At 55.3% G+C, this 18,756-nt stretch overlaps 1 protein-coding gene across 1 annotated transcript; it reads left to right on the forward strand.

Moving 5' to 3' along the window:
* The first annotated feature begins 615 nt into the window (after positions 1 to 615).
* Positions 616 to 17,525, forward strand: LOC116147117 (annexin A8). Its single transcript, XM_064487958.1, has 12 exons — positions 616 to 759; positions 5,812 to 5,902; positions 7,025 to 7,119; positions 8,447 to 8,560; positions 9,315 to 9,405; positions 10,165 to 10,244; positions 10,692 to 10,751; positions 11,265 to 11,358; positions 11,648 to 11,743; positions 13,482 to 13,540; positions 14,865 to 14,987; positions 17,386 to 17,525. The coding sequence occupies exons 1-12, from the start codon at positions 739 to 741 to the stop codon at positions 17,443 to 17,445; spliced, it is 984 nt and encodes a 327-aa protein (XP_064344028.1). The 5' UTR covers positions 616 to 738; the 3' UTR covers positions 17,446 to 17,525.
* Positions 17,526 to 18,756: the final 1,231 nt, after the last annotated feature.

Consider the following 18,756-nt stretch of genomic DNA (forward strand, 5'->3'; position numbering starts at 1 on the left):
TCTTTCCTCCCTTGGCAGCCAGCTCATCCTGCAAGGCCCAGGGCAGAGCAGGCAAGTCAGAGGGGCCTGGGGGATCATGTGGCCTCTTCCCACAAGAAGTGTGACTTATGCAAATTATCTAACGTTGGAGTTTCCGTTTCTTAGTATATTACATGGATCTTCCACCTGCTTCTTAGAGTTGTGGCAGAGATTGCAGGGGACAGCGTACACCGAGTGACTGAAGAGGGATCTAGGCATAGAGACCCCCTCAATAAGCGAAGCCTGCCATTATTGTATGCCTTTGCCAGGCCCCCTCATTGTGTGGTTCATTGTGGAGAAGCCATAGCAGTTAATGGATTCCTTTTTTACAGAAATCAGGTTGAGCAAAGACCGAGTGAATAGCCATGTTTACTAAGTGGGGCTTTCAAAGATTGGAACTCAGAATTTCCAGTCTGCGTCGCAGCCCCAGCCCAAACATTTGGCAGCAAGTGGTGTAATTCCACAGGGCAGGCCCAGGCTGGTGTCTGGGTGGGGGAGGGACCCAACTTCAGGCAGAGCCCAGGGGGCGGGGCAGGGCCGTGGCGGGGGCTGCTGGGTGGCGCCTGGGGCCTGCTTGCCAGTGCAACCACTCCCAACCCCAAGCACCATCTCTTCTGAGGGCAGTAGGGGCCGAGTTCATTTGCAGAGTCTCTGGGTGGAAGGAGGGCTGACCGGTGTATCTTCATCGCCCCGGGGAAAGGCGCCGGCAAAGTGAACGCGATGGCCTGGTGGAAAGCCTGGGTGAGTGTAGAGCGAGCAGAGGAGGAGGGTACCCGTGCGGTGATGGTCTGGAGGGAGGTCAGCTCGGGCAGCACTCTGCTGCCTGCCCGGCCGGGCACCACACGGCCCGCCAGACTGGGGAGGAAGACGAGGAGAAACGGCTCCAGCCCTAGAGGTGTTCATGTCCGGCCGGAATGGGAACAGAGGAGATGGGCAGATAAAAGATCCTTGAAATGCTCCCAAGAAAGCTGAGGGGCTGGGGGAGCCCAGAGGAAGGGTGCCTGAGGGGAGGGGTCAGGCTGCTAGAAGACAGGGGGAGTCACGGTTGAGCCATATGCGCGTGCGTGGTGTGTGCCCATGAGTATGTGTTCCAGGAGGAATCAGGCAGATGTTCCCTTAAAGAGCGAACAGTACGTACAAAGGCTCAAAAGAGTGGGAAGCTTGGCTGTAAAGAGAAGTAGATCCCATTGGCTTGAGGGTCCTGGGGGGAAAGGTAGAGGGTAGGGGGAGATGTAGGCAGAGCTAGAGGAGTAGGCAAGGCTGGGTCCTATGGAGGCATGCATGGCAGGCTAAGAAGCTCAGGCTCTACCTTAAGAGCAATGGGGAGCCACTGAAAGAGCTTGAGCTGGAGAGCAACCTGATTTGAGAGGCTGAGGTTGGAGGACGCATCCATGCCCACACCTCAGGGGATGGGAGGGGGATCTGCCTGCACGGACCTTGCACAGTTGAAATCCAGGAGTGAAACCTATGAGCCGAGTTAGGGAGGACAGCACACCTTGTCCCCAAGTCTCCGTGTCCCAGCTAAATGAACAGATTCTCAGAGGTGTTTCATACGGGGTTGAGTCTGAGGCGGTCTCATGCTAAGGAGTTGAAAAACCCAAAAGGGTGGTGAAGACGATGAGCAGGTGATGTCCCCTGGGCAGGCATGATGTCACACGCTCTGCACTCCTTCCTTCCCTTCATCCCCAGGGAGCCCTGGGACATCAGGGCTGCTCTTTCCATTTTTACAGATGAGGAAACTGAGGCTCATTGATATCTAGTGACTTGCTCTGTCCCAAAGCAAGCAGGCAGGGGTCTAGCATGAAATTGGATGTCTCTCTGCCCCTGCCCCCAGGCTCTTTGTGAGCCTTACTGTGTGACCCAGACTTATCCTAATGCAGGAAGTCTCTTTGTTACAAAAGTCACAACCCAGGGGCTCTCAGATTCAGACATACTGGGCCTGGACAGGTGGGACCAAGAGGAAGCCAGGGGCAACGTGGGGCAGCCCCAAGTGTGGCCCCAGCAAAGCAGCCAGGACAGGTTGAGGAGCCGGGGCGGCCTCCAGTTTCGTCCTGGCTGATGGGAATCTGTCTTGAGGAGGCAGACGTGGCAGGGAGAGCCCAGTGCTGGGCACTTTCCAAAGTCAGCTGCTGCCCCAGGTGGCCTGATTCTGGGCCTTGCTCCCAGTGGGGCAGGGGCGGAAACCCATCCTCAGGGCCCCACCCAGCCAGGCAGACAGAGGCCTCCTTGTAGGGACCTGGCCAATGTGGCCGGACAAGGATGACACTCACTGAGCAACCACTGTGTGCTGCACATTCCTCTACGCCCCTCACATTCAATATCTCACCTGAGCCTCGGGACACGATGCATTATAGGTATTAATATCCTTACCCACAGACGAGGAAACGGAGGTACAAGGAGGCTGAGACAGCGCCCAAGGCTGTCACACTAGTAAGCAGCAGAGCCTGGGTTAGAATCTGAGCAGCCTGGTGCCAGAGCCCAAACCCTGTGGGCCTCACCACCCACACCCATGAGAGCAAGATTCCAGGTAGACCCCACCTGGGACTGGCTGAGGTACCAGGGAAGAACAAATGACCTCTGAGGCCCTGGCCAGCCCAGGACTGGGACCAGAGCGGGCTGAAAGGTCTGCTCAGGGAGGCCTGCCTGCGGGACGGGGCCCTGTCTGCGCCTCTCTTGTGGAGACGAAGCTCTGTCTCCCGGGTGCCCCGGGTCAGCCCCGAGACGAGGGCAGACCGAGGCGTGGCAGCTCCCCTGATAGCTTCACAGACACGATATAGATGTAGTCACTGACTGGCTGAATCACCTTTCCAGAGAAGACGTTCCTGTCTGAACTAGCCCACTCCACCCGGCCCAGCAGAGGCCTAGGCAGGTCCTTCTTCCAACATGGGGGCCTTAGATCAAAAATCCGGAGCCCCACCACACCATGCTGACATCCAGGGGTCTGACGGCCAGGAAACTGTCTTGTTTTCCCCTAAAACCACATCACAGGAAGGTAGACGGAGGCTTCTCCATGCCGAGAGATCACAGCCCCCGGGGAGCTATTTACAGACACGGCCACCGGAGCCCAGCCTCAGACCCGCTGAGTGGCCCGCTCCATGGTGACAGGGACACACAGCCTGGTCAGTCACTGCTGCACGGCCCCCAGAGTGCCAGCCTGGGGAAAAGAGCAGAGGGGGAGCCCCTCCTAGGGGGCCCCCAGAGCTCAGCACTGAGGTCTGAGATGACCCTACGCTCCCAGATGACCTGCATTCCCTGGGGCGAGGTTTCTTTCAGTGAAGAGTTCCAGGAAAACTCAAAGTCTGGAAAAGGTTGAGTCATTGGTAGATGGAGCTTCGCTTCTGAGTCAGGCTGTGGGTTCAGTCGGAGCACCGCCATCTATGCTCCGAGCCCAGCCTGTAAATGGGGCATTCGCACCTGTCTAGAGCAACAGGCAGGGCCATTGAGGAAGAGCACTGCATCCAAAACACCTAAAGCAGCTGACCCACAGGGCCTGGCACACGGGAGGTGTTCAGATCACTGCAGGAGTAACAGCCGCTCATGACGCCACACACAAGGGAGGCAATGTATGCAAGCCCGCAGCTGGGCAACATCTGGGGCCACACAGGCTCTCTGGATGAAATTTCCATAAGGAATTACTTCTAAAATTTTCTTCTGTGAAACACGGTGCTAAGAAGTAAACTAGGAAAGTCTGTCACTAGATATTTGAAATTCGATCAAAAGCTATGGAAAGACTCCTTACCTTTTACTCAAAAGAAATATCCGTACAGATATACCGTGGGTGGGAGGCTGCACTGTATTTTCAGGATCTAACCAGGGCCTGGAAGGGAGGAGGAAGGAAGGAAGGAAGGGAGGGAGGGAGGGAGGGAGGGAATGAGGGAGGGAGGAAGGAAGGAAGGAAGGATGTGGTGACTGGAGGGGTAGTTGGGTGGTTGGATGGAGGGATGGAGGGATGTGGTAGTGGGATGTCTGGGTAGAGAAGGGATGAACAGATGAATGAATGACTTGGTGGGAGGATAGATGGTAGAGAAAATGAGTGGATGTGGGGCAGATAGGAGCAAATGAACAGGCGAGTGGGAGACCAAATGCAATGGGACTAAACTCTCTTCCATTTGAAGGATCTCTGAGTCTCCCTGAAACTCAATTCCCATCTCCAATCTTCCTCCTCTACCATCCCTCTCCCAAATCGCATACTTAAGATGGATCATTCATTTGCACCTGAGAAACTCTGCAGGGCACACGTCTCGAGAGCCCTCAGACAAGATCTGGATTAGAGATTTGAAGTCAAGGGCCAAGGTACTTTGGTTATCCAGTTAATTCACAATTTTTAAAGCACCAAACTTTTTTATTTTTTCCCTAATCCTCTGCCTCCAAGAGCCTGTAGACTTGCAAAAGCCCTGAGCTAGCAGGATGTTCAGCTGGGTGCCCTGGCTCTGGTAAATACCCACTTCTCAGGAAGAGGGCAGATTGAGCTCAGACCATGCCTGGCTTCCCAGCCTCGTCTGCACACTCCCCAGGCAGCGTGTTCAGCTCCTTGAAGCCTTTCCTTTCTTGATCACTGTCCTTATAGCTTTGGAAAGGGTTGTCCCTTCCTGCTGCCAGCCAGTGGTGCTGGAGGGAGCTGGGGGTGGCCGGGCCTGCTCAGATGGCACTGGCTGGGAAACCCAGCCTGATTCAGAGTCCACGCCCAGGGCAGGGGCAGGGATGGGGAAGGTTTTGTGGCTCTGGCTGACGCCAGCCTGTTAACCAAGGAGCCATTCTGCAGAGGAGACAAGGCAGTCCCACAGAGCCGTGAGGGGAACCAGCGATCCCTCCCAGCCAGGCTGAGCAGGCACGGTCTCTGGGTGGTGGTGGGGGGTCCCCTCATGTATGGAATAGGTTCCCTACACAGCTAATGCCTCTGAGCGACTGTCTCTGGGTCATCTAGCCTCATAGACCGCCCGTCGCCCCAGTAAAACCACTGCTGGGCTCTGAAGGACACTCCCTCTCTGGTGTCCCAGCAAGCCCCAGCTGGTCCTCTCTCAGGCCCAGCCCCCCACATTTGGGGGTTGTTTTTAATTTTTTCTTTCAAGACAATGTTCATCACAAAAATCCAGGAAATGCAAGTAAGGAGAAAACAAATGTCCAGCTGAGGAGCTAAGGAGCCAGCGCCACAGAGGAGACGTGGCACAGGACTGCCGGGTGTGCGGTCCCCACGGGGCAGCTGGCCATGGGAGACACAGGAGGGAGACGAGGCTCCCGACACTGAAGGCTGGAGTCCAGTCTTACACCCTCTTCCTGACGCCCCACAGTCAGCGTGGCGGCTCTGTAAGCGGCCCCGGTACCAGCCACCGTTGAGGTCTTCCCTCGTGCTGTCTGAGCCTGCAAGCCCCAGCTCTCCGGGGCTGGCGCTGGCGCTGAGAGCTGGGGTTCCACCGCTTGGCGTGGCCAGGTGGTGCTGACCAGCTCCTCAGGAGACACCTCCTTCCAGCCTGAGGGCCGGGCTGGCAGGACAGGCCTCCCCTTGGCCGAGGGGCTAATAGGCACCGGGGGCCTCTGCAGGCCCGACGTGGAAGGGCCACGTGGCCGCTTGGTGCGACGTGGACAAAGATGCCCCTTCCTCAAGACACAGCTGCTGGAAACTAGCATATCCAGAAGCTGCGGCCTCCCAGGTGCCCCTCCCCCAGGGAGAATGGGCAGGGCCTGGATGGATGCAGGTTCCCAGCCACTGGTGAGCCAAACTGGTGCTCACCCTGCTGGGATAGGCTGCAAATTGCCCTGCCTTCCGGCTTTGAGCGGGCCTGGGTTCTCTTGCAGATTGAACAGGAGGGTGTCTCGGTGAAGGGCAGCCCCCACTTCAACCCAAACCCCGACGCAGAGACCCTCTACAAAGCTATGAAGGGGATCGGTGAGTTGCCTTTCCACCGGGGCCCTGGAGAGGGGATACCAGGTGCAGCATGGTTGGGGGGGCCTCCCCATAACCCTCTGTGACTGACTCCTGCCACCCAGAGAATCGCACAGGTCTATATACAGCCCCAAGACCAAGGAAGGGGGGAAGGTGGTTGTGAGTAACAGGGGTGGGGGAAGGGGGACATTTGCTGTGTGTCCCTGGGTGTCCTTGTGCAAAGGACTTCACCACACTCAGTCACAGCTTTCTCCCTCATAAAATGGCCCCCAAAACTCTGGACCCTGCGTGTTACAGTGAATTTTGGATGGGATGATGTTGGGAGTTTTGTGGGGCTGACCTGGGCCCAGGGGGGTCCAGCCACACAGGGGCTGCAGCTTCCCTCCACATCTCCCCCTCCGCGCCCCACTTAGGCGGGCCACAGGGCCGGCTCCATCCTGTCTCCAGCATCTGCATTCCTGTGAGCCTGAAAGGGCTGGCCAGGAACCTTTGGGATTAGGGGATTTGGGTAGCCCGGCCCAGACAGCCCTCCTGTCAGATTTACAACCCCAGGCAGGATTTACCCTCTAACCGGCTCCGACTGGTGAATTGGGGCATTAACAAAAACTGCCATTCCCAGATGAGCTTAGAAAGCATGTTCAGCCCTCGATACCCTGTGAAATCTTTACTATCATCTCCATTTTCCAAAGGAAAAAACAGGCTGGGGGAGATGAGGCTTCTAGCCCACCCAGCTGCTGGGCCAGGGCTCAGAGCCAGTTTTCTGGCCCCTCCAACCTGATCTTCCCCCATGGCCACCAGCACAAGGCAGGTCAGGGCAGGAGGTCCCGCCTGAGCACCAAAGGCCCTGGGTGATGTTCAGGGCCTATCAGATGACCAGAGGGTCCTCAGTGTTCATCGCTGTGAGGCTGGGTCTAGGCCGTGCTCCAACATTGTGCGGGTGGCAGGGTGGACAGAAGGATTTCCTGACTGTCTTGTCTGCACCGTGAAAGTCATCAGGTTTTGAGATCTTCAGATGGTGTGTCCCCACTGCTTGGCCATCAAGCAGCTGCCCTCCCTCCTCCCCAGCCCTCATTCGCCCCCCACCCCCGGGGGGCAGTGGGGATGCTCACACTGTGCACCCTGCAGGCACCAACGAGCAGGCCATCATCGACGTGCTCACGAAGAGAAGCAACGCGCAGCGGCAGGAGATCGCCAAGTCCTTCAAGGCTCAGTTTGGCAAGGTAAAGGGGGGCCCGTGTGCTGGGGGCCGTGGGGACTGCTGCTGCCAAAAACAGCCGGGGACGCAGCCCCACTCTGGACCAGGCCCTTGTCCAGAGCCCAGCCCACTGGCAACATAGGGTAAATGGGACACAGTCACACTAAAAAAATGATGCACTGTTTCTCTGAAAATCAAATTTCACTCGCCAGCCTGTTTTATCTGGAAGACTTTCTGATGGCCCTCCACGGCCCCAGCTTGGTCCCGCCTTCTGTCATCTGGCCCAGCCTTCCTTTCCCACCTTCTCTTTCACTTGCTCCGTTGTATTTGCTCCATGGCCCCATCCCTGAGCTGTCTCCCTGCCTCTGTACTTTGCTGGTCCTGTTCCCTGAGCCTGGAATGCCCTCCTCTCTCCCACATGCCGGAGACGCAGGCTGGGCTCCACCCTGTGCTGTGTCACGGGGCTGTCTCCCTGCGTTGGAGCTGCCACAACGGCGCCTCCTCCTTCCTGCCCTGCGGGAACTCCAAGGGCCGGGAGCACACAGCCTGGACCCTTTGTCCCTCCTCCCACTTCCCACTTCCCACCTCCCACTGCCCACAGGACAGAGCCAGGCATCGGCGTGCTGCGTAAACACGGGAATAAATGTGCGCAGAGTGTGGTGGCCAGAAGCCTCCATCGGTGCACATTGATTATGTGGAGATTTAATCCAGGAAGATGAGTGATGAAGCCCAAACCCTCCATGGAGGAAATCAATGTGCTTTAAAAAATTTTTTTCTCTCTTTTAATCTTCACAACTATGGATTAGTCTCTGCATTCATACTGGAGGAAACTGATGTTCTGAAAGGTGGAAGATGTTGCCTAAGATCCCAGGGCCTGTCAGCAATAAGGCTGGGATTTAAATCCAGGTCTGGCAGGTCCCCTGGTCCTACACTGTGCTGTGCAGGGGGATCAGCTGGGTGTGGTCTTGTGGCTTCTCCTTCTCTTGGAAGGAGACACACGTGAGATAGAATTCACTTAATTCACTGAGTGCCTATGGGCTCAGTGACAGGGATTTGATGGCTGGCAATGACAAGCTTGTATCTTGGGCTTATGGTGTGCCCAGCACCGCCCTGGGAGCAAAGCTGAGCCACACACATCTCTCCGCTAATCCCCTAAGCGATGGTGTACAGCGGGAGGACCGCGGTCTCCACTTCACGGGATGGGGTAACGATGCTTAGAGAGGCTGAGTTGCTGGTCCCAGAAACCCCAGCCGCCCCTGCGTGGCAGAGCCCCCGGGCCCCAGTCACCATCTGCTGCCTGCACTTCTGTGGGCGCAGTGTCAGAGCATCACCCCTCCTTGCTCCTGCCCTAGGACCTCACCGAGACCCTGAAGTCGGAGCTCAGCGGCAAGTTCGAGAGGCTCATCATAGCCCTCATGTACCCTCCATACAGCTACGAAGCCAAGGAGCTGTACGACGCCATGAAGGTAACCAAGCACGTGGAGGGGAGGAGGGGCGGGAGACACTCACAAGGACTCGGTGGGGGAGCTACGCCGGGACCCCTTTTCCAAGAAAGCCTGGTGCTGGGAGCTCCAAGCGGCCTGTTTGGAATGAGCCCAGCGAGCTTGCAGCCTGCAGCTCAGACTGCTGCCAAACAGACTGGCCACCACTGTCGTGCGGCCATGGTGAGGCCAAAATCAGTCCTTCCCTAGTCACTGCAAGACCAAGGTGTACAGGAACTAGGAGCCAGCCTCTGCAGTCTTGGGCCTGGTCCCCTGGCTTCCAGTTACTTCCCACGGTTCCTTTCGCATTCGCAGATGGTTAAGAGGGAGTCAGAACCCAGGAACAATAATCATCTCCATTGAAAGCATTGAAAGGACACTCACTGTGTGGGCCGCCGGGCATTTTACGTATTATCCCTGCTCCACCTGCAGGGGGGGTGGGGGCTTGTTACCCCCGTGTCCTGATGAGGACCCTTAGGCTCACGGTGGTGGAGGGACCTGGTCGAGACCACCCAGCTATGGAGGCTCAAGCTGAGACCTAGCTTTCCCATCACACCCCTTGGCCACGGTGTCTACCACTAGAGACAGATGCACGTGACTTCCCTGGTAGCATCCTCCAGCAGAGGCCCCCATCCGAGTCGGGCAGAGCAGTGACTGGTCCTTCCCTTTGCCTTTTGCCGTGGGCAGAGCAGGAGGGCACAGGTGGTACTCTGCAGCAGACAGAGGTTTTTATCCACAGGGCTTAGGAACCAAAGAGGGCGTCATCATCGAAATCCTGGCCTCTCGGACCAAGAACCAGCTGCGGGAGATAATGAAGGCGTATGAGGAAGGTAAGGGGCCTGCCGAGAGGGAGGGCGCAGGACCCTGAGTTAAAGGCTAGCTTGGGAATGGCTACAAGCTTTGGCAGCCTAGCAGGGAACAGGGACAAGCAGTGGACTGGCCCCATTGGAAAGGAACCTTTCTGGGCTTTTCCAACCATGGATGTTGAGTGCCTACTGTGTGTCAAGTCCCGTGCCTGACAGTGAGATTGGATATGATTCAGGCTCTGTCTCTCATCTCCCTAAGCCCACGGGCTGCTGGGGGGAAAGGCAGGCACTCCCTAACTCTCTGCCCCTTGACAATGTGGCAGTGCTGTGGGGCACAAGCTGTGTCAGCAGTGGATGGGGCTGGCTCCCTCCCGGCCGGGCACAGGCAGCCAAGGGGGCCGTGCAGGGGCCCGCTGCGGTGGGGAGCACAGAGCACAGACCAGCTTCTGTGGAGGCTTCCTCCTCCATCCTCCAGGAGGCCTGCCTGGTGGGGAGCCTGCCCGAAGGGTCTGGCTTCGTAATGCAGTGGAGCTTGACTGGCAGCCCCTGGCTCTCTGGCCTGGCCCATCTTTGTGCTTTGGGCTTGGCTGCCAACCCACGTTGCCTTCTAGCTCTGAACAACCACCAGGGGATGGAACCTCAGCCTCTCAGACGCCTGGGCAGGCAAACCCTCCCCACGGCAAGGACTTGTCCTTCCTGGAGGCTTTTGTGGGGAGAAGTGTGGAAAAGAGGGCGGGGAGGAGGAGAGCTGGTCTGAGCCTCATGGTTCTGTTTGCCCTGCAGACTATGGGTCCAGCCTGGAGGAAGACATCCAAGCAGACACCAGTGGCTACCTGGAGAGGATCCTGGTGTGCCTCCTGCAGGTATCCCAGGCTCCTGGAGCCCCTCGTCTGGAGAATCCTAGCAGCTCCCCCCAGGGCAGGGCTGCTGGGGTGCAGTGGGGTGGGGGCAAGGCGGTTGCACAGCCACTGTGGCCCGGGCTCACTGGGTACCTCCCGGTGTGGCTGGAGGGTCCTCAGTGCAGGGCCCCCGCACCTCTCCTGACTCAGCCACACGAGGGCACCCGGGAAGTGGGAGGAGGCCCATCACTGAGCAGGTCCTTCTCGCCAGGCCCCAGGCCAGACATTTCACTCACCTTAGTCCACTGAACCCCCCAGCTCCCTACAAGGCATCCCTAACTGCTCTCATTTTTCAGATGAGAGAGTCGAGGCCTGAAAAGGATAACTGTCTGCCCTCTTGCCGACTCTGCCCTCTGCCCCAGTGGTTCCACTCAGGCTCCTCCCTTACAAAGCTGCCTCTTCTGTTCCCAGGGCAGCAGGGATGACTTGAGCGGCTTCGTGGACCCAGGACTGGCCCTCCAAGACGCACAGGTTGGGGGTCTCCCTCATCAGCTTCCACCCTGCTGGCCACCTGGCCCCACTCTCTGCCATCTAGACCCGGGGGCTGGTGCCTCACCAGGCCCCTCTGCCTGTGGGGGGCTTCTCTGACGCTAGGCTGGAACCCAGCTCAGCTCTCTGCAGACTCTGACCCTCCGGTGTCTACAGAGGAAAGTGAGGGTGTAGGGGAGGAAAGAGACTGGTTTGGGTGGGGTCCGCTGAAGCTCTGCCCCGGCAGGAGCAACCTACGAACCCAGGGATCTTGGGTCTCTGAGCCCCAGATGCATGTAGTCAGCCTTCCATAGGTCTGCCTGCTGGCAGAGAACTTGGAGGTGCCCAGAGGCAGAGCCCAGTATGAAGAAGAGAACTTAACCACTCAGGGATAGGGGGCTCCCATCAAAAAGACGATCAATCAGAGGAGCATGCCGACCTGGGAAGGCGGATGAGGGACCATCCTTCACCCGCTTGCTCACCTTCACTGGCTTGTTGGGGGTGTCCCAATGCCAGGATCTGTACGCAGCCGGGGAGAAGATTTGCGGGACTGATGAGATGAAATTCATCACCATCCTGTGCACACGCAGTGCCACACACCTGATGAGAGGTACCGGGGAAGGGAGGCAGGGAGGCACTGTCAGGTGGGACCTGGTAGGGGAAGGGGGCGGGTGGAGGCGCTCTGGCCACAGGGCCTCTCCCTTCACACTGAATAGCCAGTGTGTGGCCTTGTCAAGTCACAGAGTTGGAGAGAGAGCCAGGGAGCCCTGCATCCTTTCCCCGACAACCAACTGGAGGTCAGGGGTGGTGCACTGATGTGCAGTCTCTGATCTGAGATGCTGGGGAGATGGGTCACACTGAGATGCGCATGTCCCCTAAGAGAAGGCCTCTCTCCACAGTGTTTGAGGAGTATGAGAAAATCGCCAACAAGAGCATTGAGGACAGCATCAAGAGTGAGACCCACGGCTCGCTGGAGGAGGCCATGCTCACAGTGGGTGAGAGACGGAGCCCCGTGCTCAGACTTACGTGTGTCCGCCAGCCCCGGGATTCTGTGATGGGACAGCGCCAAAGGCAAAGGGCCGAGGGTGCAGCAGCAAGAGACGGGGTCCCCATGTTCACCTTCAAGGTGAACCTCCGCTCCAGCCCCTACTCTCAGCATGGACCCTTCACCCAGGACACTGGAACTCTAGTGGGGGTGGGGGGGCACTAGTGTCCTCAGTGAGCTGTGTCCGGCCAGATTGTTCTCTGTGCTTCTCACACAGTGCCCAGTGCTGTGTGTAGTCGTGTGTGTACGTGTGTGCGTGAAGGTACGTGAGACCGTGTAGTGTGTGAATGTGTATACGTATGCACACGTTTGCAGGATTGTGCCAGGCCCAGGACCTATGCTCACTCACAGCAGCCACACAGAGAACGTTCTGGTTCTGACTGTGAAACCCTGAAGAACTCACCTATCTGGGTCTTTAGCCAGGGCTCCAGTCCCCGCCTCAGCTGCTGATTGAAGAAATGACGATATGTAATTGGTCCAAAGTGAGGGATTGGTGGTCTGACGCTGGGGAACGCTGAGAATCTTCCCCAAAGCATGAGGTCAGGTTCATGTAGGAGGACCCGTTCCAGAGCACAACCTGGGGTACAGAGCTGAGGTGACAGGGAGACGAGTCAGTGTAGAGTGAAGAACTGAGCCCCAGGGCAGGGGGACTTCCCTCCTCCATCCCAAGATGGAGCCAAGGTCACCTCCACACCAGGAGGTCCCCCATTTGGTGCCGAGCAGCCAGGAAGCCAGGAGAGCTGCACCATGTGTCCCAGTCTCCAGGGTGAACTGGGACATCTGACACTCCCCAGCCACCTTTGCCATGATAAATCCAGTCTGTGTGAGCATCTAAGCGTGCCCCCGACTCCAGTCCCAGCTTCCAAAGGCAGCCCCTGGATCCTATTTAAACAACTCCTGAATAAAATCTTCAGGCAGGGAAAACTGAAGCCTTGCAGTGCCCTTGGGTGCTGGGCGCTTCCTGTCTGTTTCTCCTCGAAGACTCCCGTCACTCATTCCACAGGCGAGGACAGAGCAGGGCAGGGAAGTCAAGTCACGAGGGCACAAGGTGCCATCAGGTGGGGTCTGAACTCATGCCTACCTCCCTCCAAGCCCTCACTCTTTCTGCTGCCTGGGTTAAAACAACAACCTCCCCTCCCCAGACACCGAGTCTCTGAAACACCGGGCATGAAGTGAGCCTGAGACCAGACGCCCGGGCACCTGCGTGTTCTGGGGCCCAGCCCCACCCGTCACAGGGGGACTCAAGCTGCAGGGGCCCTCTGCTAAGTGACATATAAAGCAGGCACTTAGAGGCCAGTGGTCATCATGACAGTGGCTCCTCCACAGAGCTGAGTGGCTGGACTCCTGGGGAAGACGGCTCTGGAAAGTTAAAGCCCAGGAGCTCCCCTGGGCGGAGCGGTGCTCTGATGGGCCAGCCCAGCCCTAAGCGCCCCAGTGTGTCCCACGCCTCGCCCTTCTGTCTGCCTGCTCTGGGCTTTGCACCCGTATCCAGTGCCCAAGGCCTCCTTCCCTGCCCCACCTCTCCTGACACAAAGCCTCTCATTTTAAGATGAGGCAGGGCACAGATAAGTAGGCTAAGACTTGCACAATGCTAACCTTTAAGATTCGAGGCAAGGCTTAAATAAATAAACACATACACAGTGCCGCCTACAACCTCTGGTTGCTAACACAACTTTCCTGTTTGCCAGTTAAATGCACCCGGAACCTCCACAGTTACTTTGCGGAGCGACTTTACTACGCCCTGAAGGTGACTGGTCTGTCTGCTGTGCGCCTTGCCCCCGACCCTACACGGCACCGACGGCAAAGCCAGGATGCTCAGAGCCACCACCCAAGTCTTCGACACTTGGGTCTCCTCTTATCCCAGCCTGTCATGGGTCAGAATAGTTTTAGTTCTCAGAGGGCACATCGAGGCTGGAGAGGGGAAGCCGCATCTCCTGAAGGCTGGCTGTGAGCAGGTGTATTCACAGGTGTTCATCGCGCTGAACTTTTACAACAACCCTGTAAGACCCATGTCGTAACTGCCCTCCTAGAGATGATGAAACCAAGGCTTGTGGTCCAAGGTCACGCAGCTGGGAAGTAATAGAGCCTTGATTTGAGCCCAAGCCACTGCAATTGTCCTTTTTATGTATAATTTTACTTATATGTAATTGTCCACGTGGCCTCCTTGAGAAAGCCCAGGTCAGGATTGCCAGGAGGTTAAGGCACCCTTTGAACGGACACATGCAGAGGGGGATGGCCACACATGACAACTCAGCTTCCCTGCGTGTGTCCAGCTGCCGGTCTAGGGTCGCCTGCTGTCCGAAAGCTGCACTAGCTGCTCAGACAGATGTTCAAAACACTCGTATCGAGTTGAGGTTCTGGTTCCACTAGAACCACAGTGGAAAACAGACAGTCAGATGAATTCCCCGGGACTAAAGTTGGTGCCCACCTTCCGTGATTGATGGTTGCGAACATCACCTAAAGTCGGAGCCCCAAGGTCTCTGGCTACATCTGGCCAGGAAATGACAGAGGGCGTGGGATCCCCTTGGCCATGTGGCTCCCTCTGACATGAGAGCGTTCAAGGATAAAAGTGAGCAGGAAGGTCCTGCATGTGGGTTGGCCAGTTAAGCTGAGTTCATGGTGTTGCTGCCCTAGGAAGAGGTCTTACTCCTGGAGCCATGAGCATTTTGTGTCTAGAATCTGATGTGGCCAATCACACACTGCAATTTGGGGGCTTTTGGCTTCTAATAAGGGAGACACATGGGCAGTGAGTGAGAGGAGATCAAGGGATCCCTTAGCGCATCCCTCTCAGTGCTTCACTGCTAAAGCAGGGGCTCATTCCTGTATCTCCACCCCCTGTGGAAGCCCACGGGACCCAACATAGATCTGTCCGTCATCACAGAGATGGACAAAGGCACACGGTGATGGTTGGGGGGAGGGTATAGCTCAGTGGTAAAGTGCATGCTTAGCATGCACGAAGTCCTGGGTTCAAAAACAAGTAAACAGATAAATAAACCTCATTACCACCCCCTCCACCAAAAAAAAGGAAAAAACAAAGAAGAAGTGATGGTTGATTGCTGTGTCTTATTCAGGGAGCAGGGACTCGGGATGGGACCCTGATAAGAAACATCGTTTCAAGGAGTGAGATTGACTTAAATCTCATCAAGCATCAGTTCAACAAGATGTACGGCAAGACCCTCAGCAGCATGATCATGGTAAGCCACGAGTTCCCAGTTCTCCCAATTCTTTAACACCGGTTTGAAACAGAGACCTTACTGGGAAACCTGAATCCTGCAACTAATTTCCAAAGTCACAGGTGTCCACCCCTTCCCAGTGGGCATCAGGACCTTGCATTGCTACGTGGTGTGTGCAGGGGTCAGCAAGGGGGTGGGTGTGGTTAGAGCCTGGCGGGGAGTGGAGGCCCCTGTACATTTCACACAAAGTTAGCTGTGCCTTTGACTTACGGTTGCCCCTCTGAAAATGACACACTGAATCATCAAGAGTCAGTGAGAGCAGATAGTTTAGTAGGAATCGAGGCGTGGCAGTCCCATCCAGATTTAAGTAGTTCAGGCAGCAAAGTTTTACGGAGATAAATCAGATGGGCTCCAGTGGGTTGCCTAACTTGATACCAATTAGTGAAATTTCTGGAGCCGAGAAAATGCAGAGTGATTATCACTTCACGAGAAATAGCTCTCCTGGCCATCTCCTGATGCCAATTCAGACCTTGACAGCTTCATTACCAGAAGTCAAGTCACGAGAAACACATCCCTAAGTCTTCACTGGCTATTAAGTCAGGTCTCTAGTCATTCTACAAACATCTACTGTTCACTACACTTTCCAAGAAACACATAGCTTACTGTATGTTAAAAAGACATTTCTGCTTTAAGACATTTCCGAATGGCCCAGTAGGTAGGTGGGGGTGGGAGGGGTGGAAATTATTCTTGGTTTTGTTTTAGGAGGGCTGGGCGAAAATCAGCGGAGGCTAACTGTGTCACTCAAAGGGCTGGCTTTCCCAACACTCAGTCCCAGCGAGTATCACAAATTCCTACAACCCCACGTGGTTTCTGAGGCATCAGGAAGATTTCTATTCCTTCTCGCCAGTCCAGTTAGAGCCACAGTCAGACTCCAGAAGGACAAAAGCACTGCGTGAAAATGATTACTTTTGACCCAACTAACCTGTAGACCTCATTATGGAGAGAGATGTATTAGGCTAATTAGTGCATAATCACTAATACAGCGCCTTATTTAAACCTACATGAAGCCCACCCTCTTAGGTTTTACCTGAAGTTTACCTAAAGAGAAAATTTCCTAGGAACCGTGAGTAAGTTGACCAAATATTTTCTTTTTAGCATAGACCACCCCCTGTAGACGTCATCAAAGCAAAAATGATTTCCAACAGCAATACCAGCATTAAAAACTCTGGCATAGAAATTAATAGAAAAATGTATAAAAATCCCATGATAACTTTATACTCATATATTTGAGAGGGTAGACAAAATGAATGGCTTTTTAAAAAAAACCATATTACAAAAATCTTTTGGGAAGTAGTGAAAAAAAGAAAAAAGATATTTAAAATCTCCAAGAAAATTTCAGGCACCAATGATTTTATAAGCAAATTTGACAAAACGGTTAAGGAATTAGATAATTTCCATGAGACGTAAACTGCTGTAGAGAATAAAAAGGTGGAACTAGTCCCCAGCCCTCACACTTACTCACCGAGTGGCCTTGAAGAAATCCCATACCCTCTCATGGTCCCATTTTCCTCAACCACATAGAAAGGGAGCTTTCCTGTTCCCCCGGCTCTGTGTGTAGATCCTTGGCTGGCCAGTCCTATCAGGACCTGCCTAATAGCTGGGGGGCCTGGGAGACCACAGAAAGGGGGTTCAGCCACTCGACCTCTGGGGTCTACCCTACTGGTGACCAACGTCACTTGACCCCTACGTGAGCAGCTGCTATGCAGCCAAGCTCATGTTTTTCCTGCTATTTAATTCTCGCCACATCTCAGCAAGGTTCATATCATCATCAATGTCATATCATAAATGAGTTTGAGTCTCAGAGTGACAATGAGACTTGACTCAGCCACGGGGTCAGTGAGTGATGGAGCTGTGGTCCAGGTTCTGCGTGGGCTCAAAGCCCAGGCTCTCCCTACTGCACTGTCCACCTCCAGGTGGGGCACTGGCACCCTGCTTTCAGCCTCGGTTCCCAGATCTGCAATAATAGGTGTTGAATAAATGAATGGTTGGGCACACCTGGGTCTTGAATGAAACATGGGGATGCCCCCTGGGGCAGCAGATGGGGTAAGGGGACACCAAAATGCCCATCTCGCTCAAGAGCAGAACTGTCTCTGTGACTCATCTGCCACAGTGAGCCCCCCTGCAGTTAGTAAGAGAATCAAAAGGAGACACAAAGGAACAGCCTGAAATGGCAAACAAGGAGAGATGGGTGACCCAGTGTGGGGCCTGTGGCGTAGGAACTTGACCAGGAAGTGCCAGGCCTTCCTGCAAGAAGCATCACTCTTAGGAATAAGAGCAGCTGCTCCTGATGGAGAGGACTCCAAGCCAGGCCAGTGCCACAACCACCGCCTTCTAACTCTTGTGTCCCTCCTGTCCCCAGGAAGACACCAGTGGCGACTACAAGAACGCCCTGCTGAACCTGGTGGGCAACGACCTCTGAAGGCTCAGAAGGACAAGCACAAAGGCCAAGAAGGCAGAGGCACTGGATCCTGCTTGCTGAACCTTGGCCGTGGATCGGGGTGGGGGTGGGGGTGGGGGGAGCCAGAGCACGCCTTTCAGTCTTCTATCTCCCAGCTTCCAGTGTTTTGCAGCCAGTTCCTCTGGCCCAGGGGGAAGGGTCAGCCTGGGGCTCCTACCTCCACCGAACTCCCAAGTCAATCTCAGGTGTGAGCACACGGCCAGCATCTCAGCACAGATCTGGCCGGACAAGTGCCTCCGCCTGAGGGTCTGCCGGTGCTGGGCCTCACTTCTTCCTTCCTGCACAGAAGCTTCCTCAGCCTGTGTCTCAGAGTCCCCTTGGCGCCAGCTACAGAGAAACTCAGCCCCACCCTCATCTACTGATCTAGATCTGCAGAGAAGGGACCAGGGAACGTGGAATTTTGACAAGTCTCTCAGAGGGAGGGTATAGCTCAGTGGTAGAGCGCACGCTTAGCATGTGCGAGGTCCTGAGTTCAATCCCCAGTTCCTCCATTAAAAAAAATTAAAAATTAATAAATAAATAAACAAACCTAATTACCTACCCTCTCCCCCCTCCCAAGAAAAAAGCTAAAAAAAAATTTTTTTTAAATAAGTTTCTCAGCTGAGACATTTCTCTTTCAGGCAACCAGAGAAGGTTGTGAGAGCCCGTTTGTCTCACAGCACGTACTTGTGGGCAGCTGAGAAAGGAACACGTATATCCAGGCCAGCTGGGCTATCACTAACATTTGTTCACCAGCATCATCTAAGATGCCAGGCTAGAGGTGGGAGAAAAATGCTCTCGCCATCCTGCCAACAGAGAAAGCTGCAGCTCAGTGTCCTGACCCAAGGACACCGCGTCCTAAGAGGCCCGGGCTTCTCTGGTCCTCGATCACATTAGCCGTTTTTCCTTCCATGACACAAGCCTGGAACATCTCTAATCCTGATCTAATCCTGACCAAACGGCAACAGCAACTGGTTAGAGGAGAAGCTGAGGTGCCTGTGTTGTGCTTTCCAGGATAATAAAGATTTATACAAGTGTCTTTGGATTTTTAGTGTTGACCAAAGTAGTACCAATTCAATTTGTCAGTGGACATCAAAGAAATGTGATTAAAAAATCCTGCTGATCAGACCTGAACACACAGGTGGGCATCTCCTTGTGTGGACACTCTGAGTGGGCCTGCTGTCACCCGAGGGATGGCTCTTCTAAACCCCTGGCCTCCTTGGACGGCCCGGCCTCTTCCCGGCAGGTGCAATCAGCAGAGTTCTTCCTTTAACTTAGCCGCATTCTGCCCCA

This window comes from Camelus dromedarius, chromosome 8 (genome assembly GCF_036321535.1).
Source record: "Camelus dromedarius isolate mCamDro1 chromosome 8, mCamDro1.pat, whole genome shotgun sequence".
NCBI lineage: Eukaryota > Metazoa > Chordata > Mammalia > Artiodactyla > Camelidae > Camelus > Camelus dromedarius.

What these genes read in the sequence shown, in the direction of transcription:
- LOC116147117 (XM_064487958.1), top strand. Translation starts at nt 739, where the DNA reads ATGGCCTGGTGGAAAGCCTGG. An exon ending in TCCTGGTGTGCCTCCTGCAG is followed by an intron (nt 10,245 to 10,691) that starts GTATCCCAGGCT and finishes TTCTGTTCCCAG; the next exon opens with GGCAGCAGGGATGACTTGAG. An exon ending in TGGCCCTCCAAGACGCACAG is followed by an intron (nt 10,752 to 11,264) that starts GTTGGGGGTCTC and finishes TCCCAATGCCAG; the next exon opens with GATCTGTACGCAGCCGGGGA.